The sequence below is a fragment of the Embiotoca jacksoni genome, unplaced genomic scaffold, assembly GCF_022577435.1.
Source record: "Embiotoca jacksoni isolate LCO1_2020_lvr unplaced genomic scaffold, fEmbJac1.0.p SCAF_6, whole genome shotgun sequence".
In the NCBI taxonomy this organism is placed as follows: domain Eukaryota; kingdom Metazoa; phylum Chordata; class Actinopteri; family Embiotocidae; genus Embiotoca; species Embiotoca jacksoni.
The window spans coordinates 10,553,954-10,573,734 of NW_027185414.1; the positions used below are offsets into that span (position 1 = coordinate 10,553,954).

The 19,781-nt window shown below is 41.7% G+C and overlaps 1 protein-coding gene across 1 annotated transcript in view; it reads left to right on the forward strand.

The window, feature by feature from the left end:
• Positions 1-19,781, forward strand: part of ush2a (Usher syndrome 2A (autosomal recessive, mild)) — a 201,609-nt gene that overhangs the window by 163,445 nt on the left and 18,383 nt on the right. The window contains exons 69-73 of the mRNA XM_069174459.1: positions 2,681-2,838; positions 5,527-5,685; positions 6,067-6,229; positions 8,092-8,309; positions 8,396-8,532. Coding sequence (XP_069030560.1) covers positions 2,681-2,838; positions 5,527-5,685; positions 6,067-6,229; positions 8,092-8,309; positions 8,396-8,532 — 835 coding nt within the window. The remainder of the gene's footprint in view (positions 1-2,680; positions 2,839-5,526; positions 5,686-6,066; positions 6,230-8,091; positions 8,310-8,395; positions 8,533-19,781) is intronic.

Genomic DNA, 19,781 nt, shown 5'->3' on the forward strand with positions numbered 1-19,781 from the left:
CCCTGTTTTAAAAGCATTCCTGTCACCCCATCCATTTTCTCTCTCAGGACGGCACCCGGAATATGTCTGTTTGTGTCATTTAATGAGCAAATATTTGACATAGCAATGAGAGACGCAAACAATGCCACACACACACAATTAAAATCACGAATCAGATCTGGCTTTTGCTTACAGACAGCAGTGGAGCGTAGATTTTTATTTATCTGTTTATTTTCATTTAACCTTTATTAATCCGTGTCTTTTTTTTTTTTTTCTGAAATGGATTTTCTGTTTTAATTATGGGGGTGTAAAATGATAACTTCTCTCATCACCCTTCTGTCTTTCCTGTCTCTCCTCGGCCACCTCTCTCCTGAGACAATTTCTCTTTACCCCAAATAGAATTCTTGGGATAACACCCTGCAGTACTCCAATCTCCTCTATGTGTGAGCGAAAGAGAAACAGAAAGGAAGGAGGGAAGAAGATAGGACTGTATGTGTGTGTGACGTTTAATTTTCCCTAATTCCAGATAGTCTGCCAGAAGGCATTCCTGTCCCGACCCTTCGCTTCTCATCACTTGTCTCGCCTCCTATTCACTTCTCTCTCCTCTCACCCTCCCTACATTCCTCTCCTTTCCCTCTTACCTCTTTCCCTTCTTTTCCCAATTTAGCCCTGCGCCAAGAATTACACAGGGAGCACCGGCCCCATTATCCTGGCAGACTTGTGTGTGCGTGTGTGTGTGCGCCCTCGCATGCCTTTGTGTGTGCGCGTGTGTCCGTGCACAAGACTGCTCAAAGTGGCCATTGATTATTTATGACAATGTTGATTAGCTGTCACTTTGCTTCGGCAGCCCAGGAAGTGTCTAAGATGACGAGAGAATTAACCTATTCCCTCTGGCTGGCCCCGCAGGACACGCACACGCATACACACGCATGCACGCACATACACATTCACAGCCAAACAGATGCAAATGCCCCACTCGCCGATTACCTTCCACACACACACACTTCTACTTTTGATATCCCAAGGCGGTGTTTACATTTAAGTAAATATCTTCCAGTGATGAAGTGTTTAACTTCATTCTCCCACTGAAACCTTATGCCATGATAACATTCTCCCTCTCCATCTCACTCAGTCTCTTCTTCACTCTCTTCCACTCGTGATTTCTGTCCCTCTCTTTCTATCTCACCTTGATGTAGTCAGTGTGTCTCAGCGAGGCGCATTTATTCATGTTTTTCTATGTGTGTCCTTACATGTGTGTGTCTATGGGAGTAACATGTGAGTAGTTTTAATACCTTTTCCTGAGCGCGTTCTAACCCAGTGCTGAGGCGCTAATGGCCTCCTGTTTAAAACGCTCTGCACAGGAACAATAACCCAACACCGCCGCCTATTAATGCATGTGTGCTGGAGTTTATAGCAAATTAAAGGCTTTTAATGTTAAATGGTGGCCCACTTACACAGCTAATGTAGGCTTTAGCACCAACCAGCCACACGCTCTTAAAAGGGAAATCTATCTTATGATGTCATGGGCAAGAGGAGTGGAGAGAGGGGCCGAGGGAGGCAGTGAGACAAATGAAAGAGAGATAGAAAGGTGTGTGATGGAGAGGAAGAGAGAGGAAGAAATGGACCTAAAGGGGAGTTACTGCATCAGCATGTACACACTCAGACATATGGACACATACGTTGAAATGCTGAAATTAATTTATACTGAAATTTGCAGAAGCCAATGTTTACTTTGTGTCAAACATAACATTTTTACCATTGTGGTTAATCACAACTTTGAAGGTTATTATTCAGAGCATTACGTCATGGACCATTTTTGACAAAGATGACACACCCTACAATTCTGTATCAAAGAGTCACTCTCACCAGTAACTGTTAATGGTTTTAATTAAAGAAAATGCTGTACAATTGCTGTGCCAAGTAAGGATGTGGTAAATGCTGCATGTGATGACACGGATTTTGCACTGTTTTTTGTGGTCTCTATGAGTGACATTTATATATTTACCCCAGTGCTCATGCAGGACTGAGCACTTCATCTGTTTTTCCTGTTTACCACTGAGTCATTCTGGACGTGTAATCTTCAGCAACATTACGGCAACTCAGATTCTTTTAAATAGACCTTGACTGCAAGAAAAAAAAACTGGTTTTCTTATTGATTTCAGTGAGACCACTGTGTTTGCACTGCTGGGCCGATGTTTATTATACAAATGCAAGCCTAAGTTAGTTCTGGTTCTAATTTTCTTCTCATGCACAACATTGCTGACTATCACAACTCATGTAGAATATTTTGCACCATGTGATGATAGCTCTGAGTGGATTGGCTGAGGTGGTCATTTTTAGCAACACTAATGCAACTCAGATTTTTTTCAAACAGACAAATACTGCAAGAAAAAACAGGGTTCCTTATTCTTTTCCTCAGTTCGTTCTGGCTCTAACTTTCTTCTTCAGCACAACATGCACAAAACATGTAGAACATTTTGCACCATGTGATCACAGTTTCACGTTTATTGGCTGCTTATGAAGGGCTACGTTTTGCTGCCATTGATTTGTTGCCATTGCTACCATCTGATAGTAATACGCTGTTCTGTGTGAAACTGCCCCTTCAACACTTTTTGTGTATTCTTTCTTTTCCTTTGATCCCTTATTTCTCTGTAACCTCCCCCTTATCTCGACACTCCTCTTTACCCCACTATCTCTCTAGGTATTTGTATGAGCTGGAGGGTACTACAGGGGGTGGGACTGGTGTGAGTGACAAATATGTTATTCAAACACCTGTCTCATGCCCTACTGGGATCCCATCTCCCCACAATGTGACAGTGTCAGGCCCCTTCTCCATTTCTCTTGCCTGGGCCCCTCCTGGTGAGTAGCAATTGGATGGATGGATGGATGGATGGATGAATGGATGGATGGACAGACGGGCGGACGGGAGTTATAGATTAGACTTTTGCTTTGGTGTTTGATGACATAACTAACTTGTTTATATTTGTTAATAGTTACTTACCATAAAACTTGACATGTTATGATTCAGACATTCAGAAACAAAGCTGAAATAATAAAAACTGGTGACCATTTATTATTGTTAAACTATCCTAGAGACGTCTGTGTTGAGGGACGTAGAATATATTATCAAAAGAAAACGAACAGAAAGAGTGGGGTCAGACTGAAACAAAAGCCCTGAGTAGTTTTCCATTCACCCTCTGGCCTCTCAAGACCTGGACACATACACGGGCATACATAAGCATACACTTGGGGCTGAGTTTCATGCTTATGGGGCAGTGATTGTCTGCCCTAACCCATCTATCATTGACTATTACTCTCTCATTAGGCTGATTTCCTATCTCAGAAACCACTTAAAGGGCCAACTAGTGAAGACACTTCACACACTTGTGTGTGTGTGTGCATTATGTTTCTGTATATTTGTGTGTAGTTATGTATGCAGCTTTATACATGTGTATTTCAGTGTGTGTATTTGTGTGTGTGTGTGTGTGTGTGTTTGTTTTTGTGTACTCCTGTGCGTGCCCATCATTGTGAGATATTTCCATAGGCAGGCCTATTCTATCGTCATTACGGGTTGATTTTAAAGGTGAGGAAATATCGGCTGGGTTCTCACGCTTGGTTAACTTCCTGAGCCCAGAGTCTGGAGTGTTTTTTTCTTCTGTGTGTAAATGTGTGTGTATGCGCCTGACTCTCTGACAGTGAGTCTGCCTGTGTGTACGTACGTGCACATCTGTTTGTGTCTTCATATGCATACAGTGACTGCCAAAGCACTGACGTATGGCTATTAAAAAGACATTTACTCAAGGATCAATTCCTCTATTATGGTGTTTGTGCCTTTCTGTGCACGTGTGTATGAGAGAGAGTGTGTATTGTATGCATGTTTTTTGTCGTATGTAAGAGTACATGTGTGCATTTGTAATTGTGGGCATCATGTGTGTGAAATAGAAGAAAAGCACCTGATTGGTTGTAAATAATAGACAATGACGATTTAGCCTCTGTGGTCCTGTGTGTTTTCACATAAATATGTCTTTGTGTGTGTGTGTGTGTGTGTGTGTGTGTGTGTGTGTGTGTGTGTGTGTGTGTGTGTGTGTGTGTGAGAGAGAGAAGGTGCTTTAATGCAGCCAAAGTGTGCTCCATGTGCTGAAGTCAGAGGTGTGTGTGTGTGTGTGTGTGTATGTGTGTGTGTGTGTGTGTGTGTGTGTGTGTGTGTGTGTGTGTGTGTGTGTGTGTGTGTGTGTGTGTGTGGTTGCATGTGTGCATATGTGAGTTGGGGGGTGAATAATTGAAGTCTTTCATTTGTCTGGTAATCAGTTCGTTCTCGAGATATCCAGAGTTCATGAATGTTGAATAACCCATCACAATACAGTTGGCCTGAATTATGGAAAAATCTCCGGTGAGAATATTAACAAAGTCTCGGGGTGTGTGTATCTTTGTGAGTGTTGTCTGTATGTATATATATTTGTGTGTTTTTGTCTGATTGAGAGACCTCAGTGCCAGGATTGTAAAGCCAAGATCAGGGAGCTTTATATATTTTTATTTCAGAATGTCACTGTTATTATTTAAATACTAACTATCCCTCAAAATATTGTGTATGAAATACACATAATAATAACATATGAGGTGCAGTTATAAAGTGCAAAGACTGTTCCTGTCGCATGAATTTGGAGTACAATGGCGAATATTACCGTCCAAGTACGAAGAAGGCGCTTCAGGTCAGGAGTGCAACCAGGTGGGTTTTCTTTGATAGTTGTAGGGTTGTGCACCATGAAGGGTCAGACTGTCAACACCGAGGTTCTACTGTGACCTTCTCCGGTGTCTGAGGGGAAAAATTCGCTGCAAATCACCTGAACTGTGGCGCGATAGCACTTGGTTTCTCTAACAGGACAACATGCCCACTCGTAGCGTGTTGAAAACACACAAGTTTCTCACCCACAACAAGACAATTGTCAAAAGCAGCTGCTCCTTTGTTCCTCAAAAATGTGACAAAAACTTTGATGTGTGGTCTCTGCTCAAGTTTCAGGTCTATGATGCTCACGTACCACTGCTCACAAAATTTGTGTCACTCAGGTGCTGATATTGATCAAGCGACATAACATACGGAAGTTATTGCTTACCCTGCTCTGTTGTGCTCCATTTGTGCACCACAGGAACAGTCTGAATTAAAAATTTTAAAGCAAGTATGCAGTAGCATACAGTAAGAGTTGTTAATTAAAATCCCTGGGGTTTTGTGGTTTCTGTTTTGCAGTAGGAAATAGGAGTCAAACTATAATTGTGGCAGTTTGGAAAATACTACTGCATCAGTTGGTCACAGTATTGAGAAAACTGATTTTTTTTTTGATTTTTTTATTCATTCATTTCACACTGCCATCCATGTTACATGTTCATAATAATGTATGCTACCTGTTCAGTTGGTAATAGTCAGCTTGGTGTATCTGTCTGGATTGAAGGAAATTATATACCCTTATCTTTGTTTTCCTGTTGTAGGTATAAATGTGCTCTAATAAATAACATAACCAACTAAAGGTAATCATATCATGTCTCTTTCCACAGTTCAACTAAACACCCGCCAGCCTGTGAACTACAACATTCTGTTAAATCCAGGGAGTGACAGTGCCGTGATGCATCATGCTGGGCGAGACCTGAACCTCACTGTGACAGGTCTAGAGCCTTTCACCACTTACTACATTAGAGTCCAGGCCTGTCAGACTGGTAAGTGCCTTTCAATTTCAAAGATTATAACTCTGTAGTAATACAATTAGGTGTGCACTGCAAAAAAACAAAGTATCAAAAATGGATAAAAGCCTTAAATTGTTCACAGTTTTTTTAGCACAGGCTTTGCTCTATAACAGGCTCTCTAGTCTTTGAAAGCAAGTTTACAGGCGGGTGCATTAACTGCAGGCCAGTTGGATTAAATAAGATATTTTAACTATAGCTGATGGCCTTTTATTACCTACTTTTGCTGAGGTGTTCCAACAACAGCATCTCAGCAAGTAGTAACCTCGCTTGTATATGTATAAGGTACAAGAATCAAATGCAATGTTTCTTGAAATGTGTGTTTTTGTTGTTTCTCTCCTGTTTCGCTCCATGTAGAGGGGTGTGGAGTAGGAGTAGGCGTCTATGTTCGGACTTTAGAGACCACCCCAGAAGGTCTGCTGCCCCCCACAGTAAAGGCAGCTGGACCCAGTGTCCTGGAGATCCACTGGTCACCCCCGAAAAAACCCAATGGACTCATTACTTCCTACCATATATACAGGTAACATACCAGCCAGAAAAATCACATACACTGAGATATACAACCTACGTCTGCTTTGTTATGTATACCAGTAGTAGAATGCCTTTGTTTTCCTTTGGAAGTTTTAGAGGCATGTTTTAAAGGAGGTGTCTGTCATGATTTTTCTGAGAACATGTTCCAACATTCACAAACAGAGTGGGAACGCTGGGGTTCAGACAGCCCAATTTTGCAATACATTTTCATAGTAGAAATAAATGTAGAATAGTAGAATAAATGGTGTGTTTGCCAGTGTTCGCAATAGTTACCCTGGGAACCATCAACTATGTGCCACTTGAGCTCTATTTTTAAGGTATGGCTGTGTTATGGTAACTATAACTACTTGATTGAGGTAAGGGAATGATTGTTTTTTTTTGGTTAAAAGAAACCAGCAGTAACTGTTGTATGAGATCGTACCAATCACGGGCCTTTCCCCAACCACTCTCCTTGACCTCCCCCCAAGGAGTTTTTCCAGAGGTGCATCATGTGTAGAGGTCGACCAATTAATCATTTGGCCTATAAATCAGCACCAATGGGACATATTACAAACTATCGCAATCAGTGAAACTTAGCTCTGATAGTTGCTCATAGTTGTGCAGCAACAAGGTTATACAAATCCCGGTGATCTGGTGGAGCATCAAAAACGTCATTCAATTTTTTACCAGCTTTGTCATTCAGGGTGTGCATTAGAGCTGCGGGCGTGTTCCTGGCATTGGGTTAACCAGCCAATCACAACCCCCAAATAAAAGTTAATCGGCCAATTAATCAGCTTTTTCCTACATCAAACTATTGTTATTATACCTGTCTTCAGACCACTATTTGTCAACCTCTAATTATGTTGATGGTTGTCGTCTTCTAAAATTCCAAAAACTTAATTTAATTTCAGAAATAGGCTTTTTTTCCCATTTGTCTGTGAATTAAACTCAGTATTTTCGCCTTTGCAAATAAAAGTTGAGAAACCGTTTTTGAAGAATGTATTGAATTCGCATGGTCTGTAAAGACAAACAGACAGAAACCAATGCAAATGCTCTTAGAGTACCTACTCAGTATATCTCAACAAAAATGAACCAGAAGTAACACATGCATCACATACATACCATATACATATGAAATACATATTTACTTTAAAATACAGAAAAACACAGAAGTTTTGGTGATGTGTCTTCAAGCAAATGTCTGCTTACCAGTCTATGTACTGTGTGTGTGTGTGTGTGTGTGTGTGTGTGTGTGTGTGTGTGTGTGTGTGTGTGTGTGTGTGTGTGTGTGTGTGTGTGTGTGTGTGTGTGTGAATGTGCATCTGTGCGTGTGTGTATTAATTCATGCTGAAGGTCGTGGTCTGCTTGTTGACCAAAGAGTGTGTGATCTGTATGCAGGGTCAGACCAGACTAAGCCCTTTAAGTCCTCAGGAAACACACATTACCATAGCAGTATACACACACACTGACACATCTGGCATGATCAGACTCAGGCAGACAGGGACTTGGATAAAACAGGAAAATCTCTCTCTCTTTCTCTCTCTCGTACACACACCTGAAGCCCAAACTAATCACAGACAAAATGGGCTTGCCAAGACATTGGGGTGCTTGCATCAGCCAGGGTCTTATGCGCAATGTTTAAGACGTGATGTTACATTTTTTATTTCAATTCCTCAAAAACTACTGTCACTACTGTTTATTTTCAGAATACTAAAGCATACTAAATAGTTTTAAATAGTTTTAAATAACTTTTTTTTTCTTTAAATACTTTTTCAGCATCATCTGTGTCTTCATTCCTAAAACAAACATTAAACTTGTGTTATAAGAAATAAACAATGATGAAAGCTAATCCAAGATTTTCTTTTACCAAAGGCGTCCATTAGGAATAGAAGAGGAGCTGCTGATTTTCATCTGGTCAAGTGGACTGCTTGAATTTTTTGATGCAAGCCCTGCCCTGGGATCCTTCAGCTACTTCCAGTACAGGGTTCGCGCCCACAACTCCAAAGGCTCAGTTCTTAGTCAGTGGGCTTTAGCCCAGACCTCAGAGGCAGAGCCACAAGATATGGCCCCTCCCATTGCCACACCTTCAGGTAAGTTCACAAAGTTACATTAAAACATGTGGGTTCGAAAGGTTCCCATTTTGAATCATTTTGACACATACTGTGTACTTTGACAGGTGCATACTCAGTCCACCTGAAATGGAGTGAACCGGGAAGGCCCAATGGTCTCGTTTCCCATTATAGACTGGTTTACAAGAGGCACCAACAGGACCCAACGCTCAACTCAACCACAGTTACTGCTCTCACTGTTGAGGTAAATGCACACGCACAGTGTATAATGGATGGTGGCAGCATTCAATTATCTGTGAGGACAGTCTCACCCCAAACCACATGTTGTTGTATCTTATATCTGTGGATATCATCACGGTTTCTATATATTTATAAGAATGCTCGCACAGGCACACAGGCTGATACATCTGGAAACTTGTCTGTCAGTGTTCATGTACAATATTACCAAACATTAAATGATTAAATGTATATAGTAATTATATATGATATACAGTGTGTGACTGTGTATGAGTCTATTGTCATTTGCGATGCATGTGAAGAAATTTAGACTCTACCTGTGGAGCTGGTGCCATCTGTTTGCCAGTGAGGGGCCTGAAGACACACACATACTGCCCAGCCTGCAATTCTCCAGGGTTCTTCCCACAACCCTGTGTGATGTCTTATGCTCTAACACAGGGAATAGCTACAGTATAAGTGGGTCCTCTCAAACCAAACACACATACACACACAAGCACCCACAAACACACCTTAACACACAAACTGTACATGTATTACCGTTAACGGCTGTCATCCAGTCTCAATATGAGTTGGCAGCTCAGTAACCAAACTAAGTTCACCCCAGTTGCTGGCATCCTCCTTGCACGTCACTGCACACCTGTGTGTGTGTGTGTGTGTGTGTGTGTGTGTGTGTGTGTGTGTGTGTGTGTGTGTGTGTGTGTGTGTGTGTGTGTGTGTGTGTGTGTGTGTGCGCGTGTGTGTGTGAATACCTGAAACTCAGTGTTGTATGATTCTTTTCACTCCCATTTTTTCATGAGTTGAAGTAAAAGATCTAAGACTTGTTTTATGCACACAGAAGGTTTATTTCTGTCAAATTATCATGCTGCAACATGAGGCAGTGGTGGGGAATGAATAGCAAGAGAATGGGTCTCAGGATCTTGTCATGATGTCTCTGTCCATTCAAATTGCCATCCATAAAATGCACTCATATTCGTTGTCCATAGCTTTTGCCTCCACATACCATAACCCCACCGCCACCATGAGCCCCCCCTTTCACAATCTTTACATCCAAACCGCTCACCACACAATGCCATACATGCTGTCTGCCATCTGACCCATAGAGAATATATCGTGATTCACTCGTTAAGGTAACGCTTCTCCAAAGTAACAGACAAAAGTGAGCATTTGCCCACTCAAATAAGATACAATGACAATCTGCAGTCAGGTCAAGAAATTTTAAAGTGGCCTTTTATTGTGACCAGTTCACAGTGTGCAGAAAAGAAGTCTTAGATCTTTTCCTTCAACTTGTGAAAAATGAGAGCGAAAACAAAAGTGTTACATTGATGTTGATGCTTACAAGTGGTCATCAATTGTTTTTTTTAAGTGTGATTTATAGCTGCTTAACAGAAAAAAAGAAAAAAAAAGGAAATTTAGGAAGAAGTAGAGACACAATGAAAAAAATCAAACATGACATGGAGAAAAAAAGAGGAGAAAAGAGGAATGGAGATAAACACATCAATGTACACAGAATAATGGACAAAATCAAAAGACAAAGAGACAGATTGGTTGAACAAAGAACAATAGAGTCACAAGAGTAAGTGAGGAGAGGAGAGGAGAGGAGAGGAGAGGAGAGGAGAGAGCTGGAAATATAAAAGTAGAGTGGGTAAAAAAAAAAAGACAAGTGCATTAACGAGAGGGGGGTGAGACAGAGTGATAGATAGGGGAAGGAAAGAGAAGAGGTAGAAGTGTAGATCTATATTCTGTCCATACGTGTGGCCTCTTCTCTCTCGGTGACCTTTGGCTTGTCACTCATAATTAATACAAGATGTAAATGGAGACCTTTCACCTTCTCATTGATATGGAACACTCTGTGTTTTTGTGTGTGTGTGTGTGTGTGTGTGTGTGTGTGTGTGTGTGTGTGTGTGTGTGTGTGTGTGTGTGTGTGTGTGTGTGTGTGTGTGTGTGTGTGTGTGTGTGTGACAGAGGCTCATTGACATGGCATAGACTTATTTTGGTGACGGTCATTTGTCATGCAGTTGCCTTCACGCCATGCATTACGTTGTTTAGGAATACACAAAGAAAATGAGAAAGTTCTAAGCCAATTTGGAAAGATTTGACTTTTTTTTTTTAAAGGATTTTCAAAAATGTTGTGCTTTGACTTTGAGCAGATTAGCTTTCCTCATGCTCATGATGGTCATTAGTGAAGGCTTCAATGGTAAAATAAGTGCTTAAGTAGATGTGTTGTAGAATATGGATTGCAAACCACATGAACCGCTCTATGTCTGTTCTCTCTTAAACGCTTTATCTTCACTTCATCATCATCACTTAACTTTTTTTCCCCCGTTGTGTCCATTAATTCAGCCTTTTTTTTAATTTAATATTTTGTAGTTCTGTATTGTTTGTGCGAATGTGTGTATCCGTTTGGTATGTGTGTATTTGTGTGTGTATTGATCTCAGGCTGGGCTGGGAACCCTGCTCTGTGCCAGCTTGGCTGATTAATGGGGTCGTCATGGCAATCGGACGGAATGAGGGTACGAAGCGCAGGCGGCCTGCCTCACTAGACCCCTGCATGCTGCCTGGCACACACACAGTTTCTCACACACACACACAGTTTCTCACACACACACACACACACACACACACACACACACACACACACACACACACACACACACACACACACACACACACACACACACACACACAATTCACTCTCCATGCTTTACACCTTTCTGACAGACATGTTAGTCACTCACACAACCCTGTCAGGTTGCCTTTGTTGCACTGTGGTTCCCTTACTTCTCTTCTACTTCATGTTTCGCTTCGTTGTTTTTTGTTCTCCCTTTTTTCTCCTGTGTTCTCTCAAATTTCTCCCTGTTTGCATTCACACTTTACTCCTTGTTTTTATTTTTTTGGACTGTACCACTAGAGATTCTATCTAACAGCGATCATTTTGCTCTCACAAGTTCTGGCTAAGGGCTTCAGTGAGCAGCTAAAGAACCTCTTCAATATGGTTCACCTGCCAGCCCCCCTCAAACCTCCCTACAATCTTCTCTTCTTTTTGTTTTTTCAGCCTTTTTTTTTTCTGTCTTTTTCTCTTCACTCTGTTCACAACCCTTCTACCTTTTCCTGCCATTTCTACCTCATCTTCATCACTCCCTGCTGCCTCCTCTCCTGTGCCCCATTTTCTTCTTCTCATTGCTCTCTCGGCATCCCCGTCCACCTTACCCTTATATCTTAATTTCCTCAGCTCCTCTCTTCCATCTGCCTTCTTCTCTCTCCAGTTTTACTACCTCGTTTTACCTCTTCCACCTTTGACCCTTCTCCACCACTCTCCTCCTCCACCTCCTATCTCTTCCCTTCCCTTTGCACCTCCTTTCCCTCGCCCATTCACTCCTCCCTCGGATCTTTCACTCATCTCTCCTCCCTCAACCACTTTTTTCTCCTCTTCTTACTTCTTGTATTTCCCTGTCTACCACCTCCCTCTGTCTCCTCCTTTACTCTGCTGTCCTTTCCTCCCTCCCTCGGCTCTTCCAGATGTTACACTGTGGCCCTTGGGATCGTTGGTGAAGGGAGACCATGGGCGTGTGTGTGTGTGTGTGTGTGTGTGTGTGTGTGTGTGTGTGTGTGTGTGTGTGTGTGTGTGTGTGTGTGTGTGTGTGTGTGTGTGTGTGTGTGTGTGTGTGTGTGTTACTCTATGTGCATACATATGTCTGAATGTGGTTGCCTGTGCCTGTGTGCATGCATAACATTTTTGTTTGTGTGTGTATATGCAACAGTGTGTGTGTGTGTGTGTGTGTGTGTGTGTGTGTGTGTGTGTGTGTGTGTGTGTGTGTGTGTGTGTGCGTGTGCGTGTGCTGTATTAATACATCCCATTGATCAGAGCAGGACCCCTGACAGTCATCATCCCTGAGAACCATCTGGCCGACGCCTGACGCTCCCTCACCCAAACAGAAGCTGACACCCTATTAATCTGCTACCGCCATGCATACATACGTGTGCATGTGTGTTTCTGTGTGTGTGAATGAGAAAATCAGTAAGAGTGTGTGGAAGAGACAGTGTAAAAGGTTATGTGTAGTGTACACGTTAACATTTTTGCCATGTCTATGCTTCTGTGCACGTGTTTGCGTGTGTTTATTTGCGTGTGCTCCAGATCCAAAGCGTGCACACACATATGAACATGTACACGCACCACTCTGCCATCCGCCAACAACAGCCGGCGCTGAAGGGAGCTGAAGGGTGCTTGGAAATTAAGGTTATTACACAAATTGAGCCATATGGTCTAAATATTTCAGAGCTGAAATTTACTAGGCAATAAAAATGGCCCCTACCTCGGTAATGGTGTAAATTACAGCTTAACCACCAGCGCTAATGATGTCCTTCTGTACGCCCCGTAACCAACCGTACATGAAGGACACATTGTTTAAAAAATACCCCAGGAAAAGCAAAAGAGAGAGAGGGAGAGAGAGTGAAGGGGAAGAAGGGATGGAGATAGAGAGGGAAGGATGATGTGAACAGAGGAAAGGAGGAAGTGAAAGGGGTGAAGGGAGAGGAGAGGGAAGAGACAGAAAAAGAGAGAAGGGGAGAGAGAGAGAGAGAGAGAAAGAGTGATTAATAAAGGGAGTGGAGAAACAGAGAGAGAGAGAGAGAGAGAGAGAGAGAGAGAGCTAGCAGCATGTTTACAATCTGTTAGTTTACCATTAAGAGCCCGTCAGAGAGTGCGGGACAGCGAGGGCCAGCCGGCGAACTGTGTCTCAAAGCCGATATGAGGTTTTAGAACGCGCGCACGCGTGTGTGTGTGTGTGTGTGTGTGTGTGTGTGTGTGTGTGTGTGTGTGTGTGTGTGTGTGTGTGTGTGTGTGTGTGTGTGTGTGTGTTGTGTGTCAGTCACCTACACAGTCAAAATGTGTGTATTTAGGCATGCGCATTCGGAGGCTGTATAAAGATGGACATCTTATCAGAAAATGTGGTGTGCTGCTCTGCAAGCGTCCTGTAAGATTAGATAGGGTCAAAAAAAAGTAATAGCATTAAACATATGGTGTGACCACTGACTATGAATATAGATACATAGTTTGGAAATACTTGAGCATGTCAAATTGTTGGCATGTGTTTCAGACTAGCACAGCATGGGACATTATCGGCAGTCTTGCCCGTTCATATGCGAGGCAAAGATGGTTGCATCACTGAACGGGCCGAGAAGAGCTCAGGAAGCATATTTTCTGGCTGACATGCAGCAGACCTTACCTGAAGTACAAAAGAACATCACATTTTTTAATGCTCTGCTTCCACTCAAAGTTGGGTGAGAACAAATGTAATGCCAAGTTTCAGATTACTCACTAGGAACATTTCAGGAGACTGTTAGCTTAGTTTAGCATAGAGACCAGAAGCAGGAGGAAACAGATAGCCAGGCTCTGAACAAAAGTAACCAAAGCTGCCTGCCAGCACCTCTAACGCTCACAAATTAACACCTTACACTTTCTCTGTTTAATTTGTTCAAAGACCAAAGTAAAAACAACAGGTTTTTGCAGTTGGTTATGTTTCAAACTGTTTTTTTTTTTTTTTTTACCAGGGGGTAGTGAGTCCCTGCTGGTTACCTACTGACCTTACACTGGCAGCAGTACTCAGCAAGAAGTAAATAAACATATTTCCTTAAATATCAAACTATTTATTCAAGATTGTTTATAGAGACTAGTTAAAGGAGTCACAAAACACAGATTAACACGTTATTAATTGTGAAAGGTTGACTACGTTTCTTGCCATGACCTCTGGGGATATTGGACCTCAGAATGTTGAAACTAAAATAAGCATTAGTCGTTCATTTTCCAACATCATCGATAAGTGGTCAACCTGTTGTTTGTTTTTTCCAAGTCCCACGTTTTTTTGGGGACTGTTTCCAGTGTACAGTATTTCCTTGAGTTGTCTGTATTTTCTGCACATCTTTGTGTTGTACCTGTGTGCTGCAAGTTGTGTTAAATTACTGTCCGCTAATATGTCTCAGCTGCAATAGTTTTCTCACTCGTGAAAAGAAAAATGTCCCCCTGCTTATTGCAGTTGTGACTATAGAAATCTATTCATCCTTAAGAATTGTTTATTTTTCTGATATACTTTTAAATGATGATATAAAAGAAAATATTCAAGGATTATCACGTGATGAATCTGGTATTAAAAGAAAAACAATCATTAAAAAAAAGGTCGATTGAGTAAAAGCTTTACAGCTTTACTTGTTGCTTTTAACCCTCTCATAGTTTGTGCTCAGTTACCCTCTTTACATTGCTTAACCACAAAAGAGAGGGAGTGCGGGATAAAAAGGTGACGGAATAGGAATGACAAGGCTTTGCCCTTGCTCTCAGTGACACCCTTTAACAAATGAGGGAGACAAAGGAGTGGAGGGAAGAGAGAAATGCAGAGCTGAGTGCACAGAGGGTGAGGAGAGAGGGATGAGGAGGTTAAAAGAGGAGGAGGAGACAGGTGAAGAGAGGAAGGAAGGATTAGAGGAGAGGATAAGGAGACTCAGATGCAGAGTTTGTTAGGCCCTCGGCCTATCAGACCCCTTAGTTAGAGGTCTCCAACTCTGATTGGAGGGCTCTCAGCATTCTGCATAAACAGCCAAATAATCAGGCTGCAACACTCCCTCGTCTCCTCGCTGCAATCTCTCGCTCTGCCTCCTCATCTTTTTCTCAACTCCTCCCTCTGTGGTTGCATACTGCTCATTCCTCCCTCCATCACCACATTTCTATCTGCTGTTTCTCTGCCTCTGTGTCAAATTACAGTTTTTATATTATACTCACCCACCATCTTTTCCCCCTTCATTCCCTCTTCTTCTATCTCCCTCTTTCAAGTGATTCTTTTTTTTCAAGTGAGTTTATATTCTCTGACTTCCTCTTCCTCCCTCTCTCTCTCTCTCACACACACCCTCGTTCTGTCAGTAATGACAGGTTGTGTGTTATTGTGTCTGTCTGTGAAGAGGCCACACCATCCAGTCTAGTGCTCTCCACTTGTTTTAATGGGTGTTTAGCACTGCAACCACGATATGATGGTCATCACTTTAGACAAATGCTGAGTGTGTTTGAGCGTGAGTATAAAAGAGATAGAAAAAAAAGAGTATATTTGTGATCACTGAGTTCATTCAACTCAGAAAAGTGCGAATGTGGTGTTTGTGACTCGTAACTGAATCCTTGTGTTTGTTTTGGAAGTGGGCAGTGCTTAGTTTTGAGAAGGTCTTCCTGCCTCTCCGATTCTGTTTCACAGCCTGGACAGTCTTTGTGTTTATATTTGGCAGTCGGCATGATGACCATCGATTGGTGGTGACGGGTTTAAAGATGACAGGGATGCCAAAGAAATGTATTTTTAAGGGGCTGTTTGGATGAACCCTTAAAGGGAATTTCAAGACATTCCCATTTGTGTCTCAAAAACAAACCATTACATTTGATGTATTTTATTATTATCTTGATGAAAGTTATTTTTTTTTACTTTTTAAAAAATCCCCCAAATTCATTATTTTCATTCACCATCTCTACATAGTTTGTAGCTGTTGTGCTCACATTGTGATTTTTTTTTTGTTGTTGTTGTTCCTTGCTTATAGCCCTTGAATCGGAAATTGTAAAATCATCATTTTTTTTTAAAAATTTTTTTTATTTGATTAGATAGTAATTTATTAAAACCATCAGAATGGCATGTATTTTTTTTTTATTTTTTTGATTGTCATGCCTGTTGAAATAAAGCTTTGATAAAAATGCAGGGATAAACACTTATTTCACAATTATTTCAATTTCAGAGGATATCTGCGGATTTTAATCACACCGTCCCTCACTCCCCATAATTTGTCCATCTTTCTTTGGCCACATCACAAATACAAACGCAACCACACACATTTAAAAAAAATATATATATACACACCAAATATGCTGTTCCTGGGGTCCACAGCCGCCAAAGCCAATCATGGATGTCGGTGTGAAGTGGGCATGCTTGTTCCAGACCCCTGCAGTCCCTCTCTACATCTGTGCTGGCCACAGACAAAAACACATGCCTGATGGCACTCTGTGTGTCTGTGGCTGTGCTTCTGCATGCCTGTGTGTGTATGTGTCGCACGAGCGTTTGTATGTGTCAGGGTTTGTCTAACGCACCCTGACTAGCAGGGACACCCATGCAGGGCATTTGCAAACAGACACAGGGCAATTGTTCCAGCAGCATTGAATTAGGCATGCAAAGATAAATATGCACACACACACACACACACACACACATACACATACTCACACTCACACTCACACACATACACAAACTTGGCTTGAGAGCTTGGCATGGGGTGCAAGAGATCAGCATGTGGTGCACTGGCTCACCTCAGAAACCTCTGAAAACAATTACAGCTCTCACAGGGCTGGTCAGGGCACAGCTTGTACTAATAGACTGCACTATTGAATTGAACTGAGTTGAGATTAGATGAATTAAGATTAGATGGACTGAGATTAGATAAACTGAGATAAATTGAGTCATATCCGATCATAGCATGTTTTAATCACACACTGAAAAGAACTAAGAGACATAAGAAAAGGTGAAACAGCGTGGTGCTATATTATCTCACCAGGACTTAATATGACAGAGCAGAGAGGCCAGAGGAGGCCTGTGGAGAGAAGCACCCCAAAGGCAGACCAGTTGGACCCCAATTCACCTGTCATTAGGCATGCTCCTTTCATGCATGTTCTAAGGCAGTCATTTTACTTTTACCTGCTTGTGTGTGTGTGATGAGAGACAAAGAGAGAGGAGTAGTGTGTGTGTGTGTGTGTGTGTGTGTGTGTGTGTGTGTGTATGTATGTGTATTCGTGCATGCACGTGTGTAACCATATGCTAATGTTGGTCTGTCTCTCTGCGGGGCCCAGTGCTAGGGCCTTTGTGAGATAATCAGCATAATTCTTTTGACAAATACACATGGTTATTCTTAATTAGTATCACACACTGTCCCCCCGGCTGCACCATGCCTCTCTACCTGAATATCACACACACACACACACACTCCTAGGGACACATGGGTACAAAACAAGATGCTTGCAGATATGGGCTTGTTAGGATACATGCAAATGCACACACATAAACACAGATACAAGTTTGTGTGCGCAAGATTCAAGGAACACATGCACACTTGACCCTTTTACACAGGCTACACATGCAGAAACACACACGGTCCAGAGGACCCCTGCTGTAGCTTAGCTCACACACCAAAGAGAAGAGAGAATGAGGAAATAAAAGATTGAATAGATTGCTTCCTTGCCCTCAATGCTAAGTTGTGTTGAACCATGTAAGATCCAAGAGCTCTTTAATGTATAAATTAGCAAGACCTCTTCCTGTCTCTTCTTTTCTTTCCATATCATTGTCTCCTTTTCTCTCTCTGTCTTGTTTACACTTCCCCCCATCTCTCCTTTTCTCTTGACTTCTTGCTCCCCCTCTGTTCTTTTGCATTTTGTATGATTAACTGGTGACTTTGATCATCCACACACACATGCACACGCTCAGGCATACTGAATTTAGGTTGACAAGGACCCTTTCCTTTCATATCTTACACTGTAGCTGTTCATGTGGTCCTCAAAGGTTGGCAGATTCTTTTTTTTCAAATAGGCTTAACAGAATTTTTTTTTTTACTGGAAGCAGTTTTTACTGTTACAGCTACAATGCTCCCAAAAATGAAATAAATTCACTGTGGCCTAAAATTTTTTTGCAGAGGTCATGAATAGCTAGTTCTAAATTGTAATATAGCTTTATTCCCAAAATTGGTGCTGAAACATCTATTGGTATATATTCATAACAGCCAGCTCTAACTGTAATGTCTTACACACATCAAGGTGAGATGCCATGTAAAGTAAAGATATAGTATGCATGACGGAAACCTTAAAAATACACAGCTGGGAAATAAGACTCCAACTATGTGGTTTTAAGTATTTTTCAGCAGAAATGAGTGGGTGTTAAATTTATCTTGTAACTCTGTTATTCATGTCATGATTTCTCTGGTAGTTTGTGTTTGTCTGCGTATTCCTTGATATGTGCGTTGTAAGACACTGAAAGTAATCGCTTTGTGTGTATTTGTGTGTCTTTACACAATGTGTTTGTAAGTGTGAATGTGTATGTATGAGAGAAAAATAGTTATTGAGGGAGCTGTTAATGTAATGTAATAGTTGCGAGTTTTCAGTGTTACACCGTTTGATTACAGCTTGTTTACGTGCCTGCTTGTGTGAATTTCACAGTACTTGATTGTTGAGTGTGTGTGTGTGTGTGTGTGTGTGTGTGTGTGTGTGTGTGTGCGTGCGTGCGTGCGTGCGTGTACGTGTGTGTGTGTGTGTGTGTGTGCGTGCAGTGTCGCGAGCAGGCCGTTAATGTGGTGTGTTTCAGTGATAAAGTGTTTGAATGTATTGCCATCTAGAGGCATGTAGCAGAGTCTCCATGCTCCTATAAAATCTGCCAGTGCCAGATGCTGCTATTGACAATGTGCATATGTTAACCGCTTTATAGGCCACATGCCTCACATATTTCACTGGCTTTTAAGGTAGAAAGATCTCTCATTCTCGCTCACTTAATCTGTCTCTCCCTTTTGCCACATCTATCTTTTTTTTTCTCTCCCACTTGCGCTTTCTCTCCTCATTTTTTACTTCACTCAATCTGTCTCTATCTTTCTCTTTCTCTTACACTCCTTCTGTCTTTCTTTTTTTTATTTGCTACATCAGTTATTAACTAACTCACCCATTACTTTTTCTTAACCCTCTTTTCTAACTCTCTGCCCTACATCGCCTCACTTACATACTTCATTTCATTCAAGCCTCTTTTTCCCTTTGTCTTTATTTCTCTCTCCCTCCACCCCTTTCTCTTTCTATCTCTCTCCATCCTTTCCCCACCCTTTCTCATTGCGTCCCTCCCTCCCTCTGTCTACAGAGAAGTGCTGTGATTTGCAGGAGGATTTAGCTTGTGTCTAGGTGTCTAGGGGCTTATTAATCCTATTTTACTGTGGATGAAAAATATGTTGGCTTCCAGACATGAAAACAGTGAATACATGCATTCTGGTTGTTGTTCAGACAGTTCATCCTTGGTGCCACGCTACGGTGATTTGTCAGGGTTTTCATTTGATTCATTTTGAATTGGTGTCTTTTTGATCCTCTTGCCGCTGCATTGAAGTGGGTTACCAGTTAATCTCTTTACATATGCTCGGTTATGTGAAAGCATACAGTCCTGAAGAGACAATTTTTAACTGCAGACTCAACACTTGAAAGAAATGTAGCCTCCTGTGTTATACATTCAC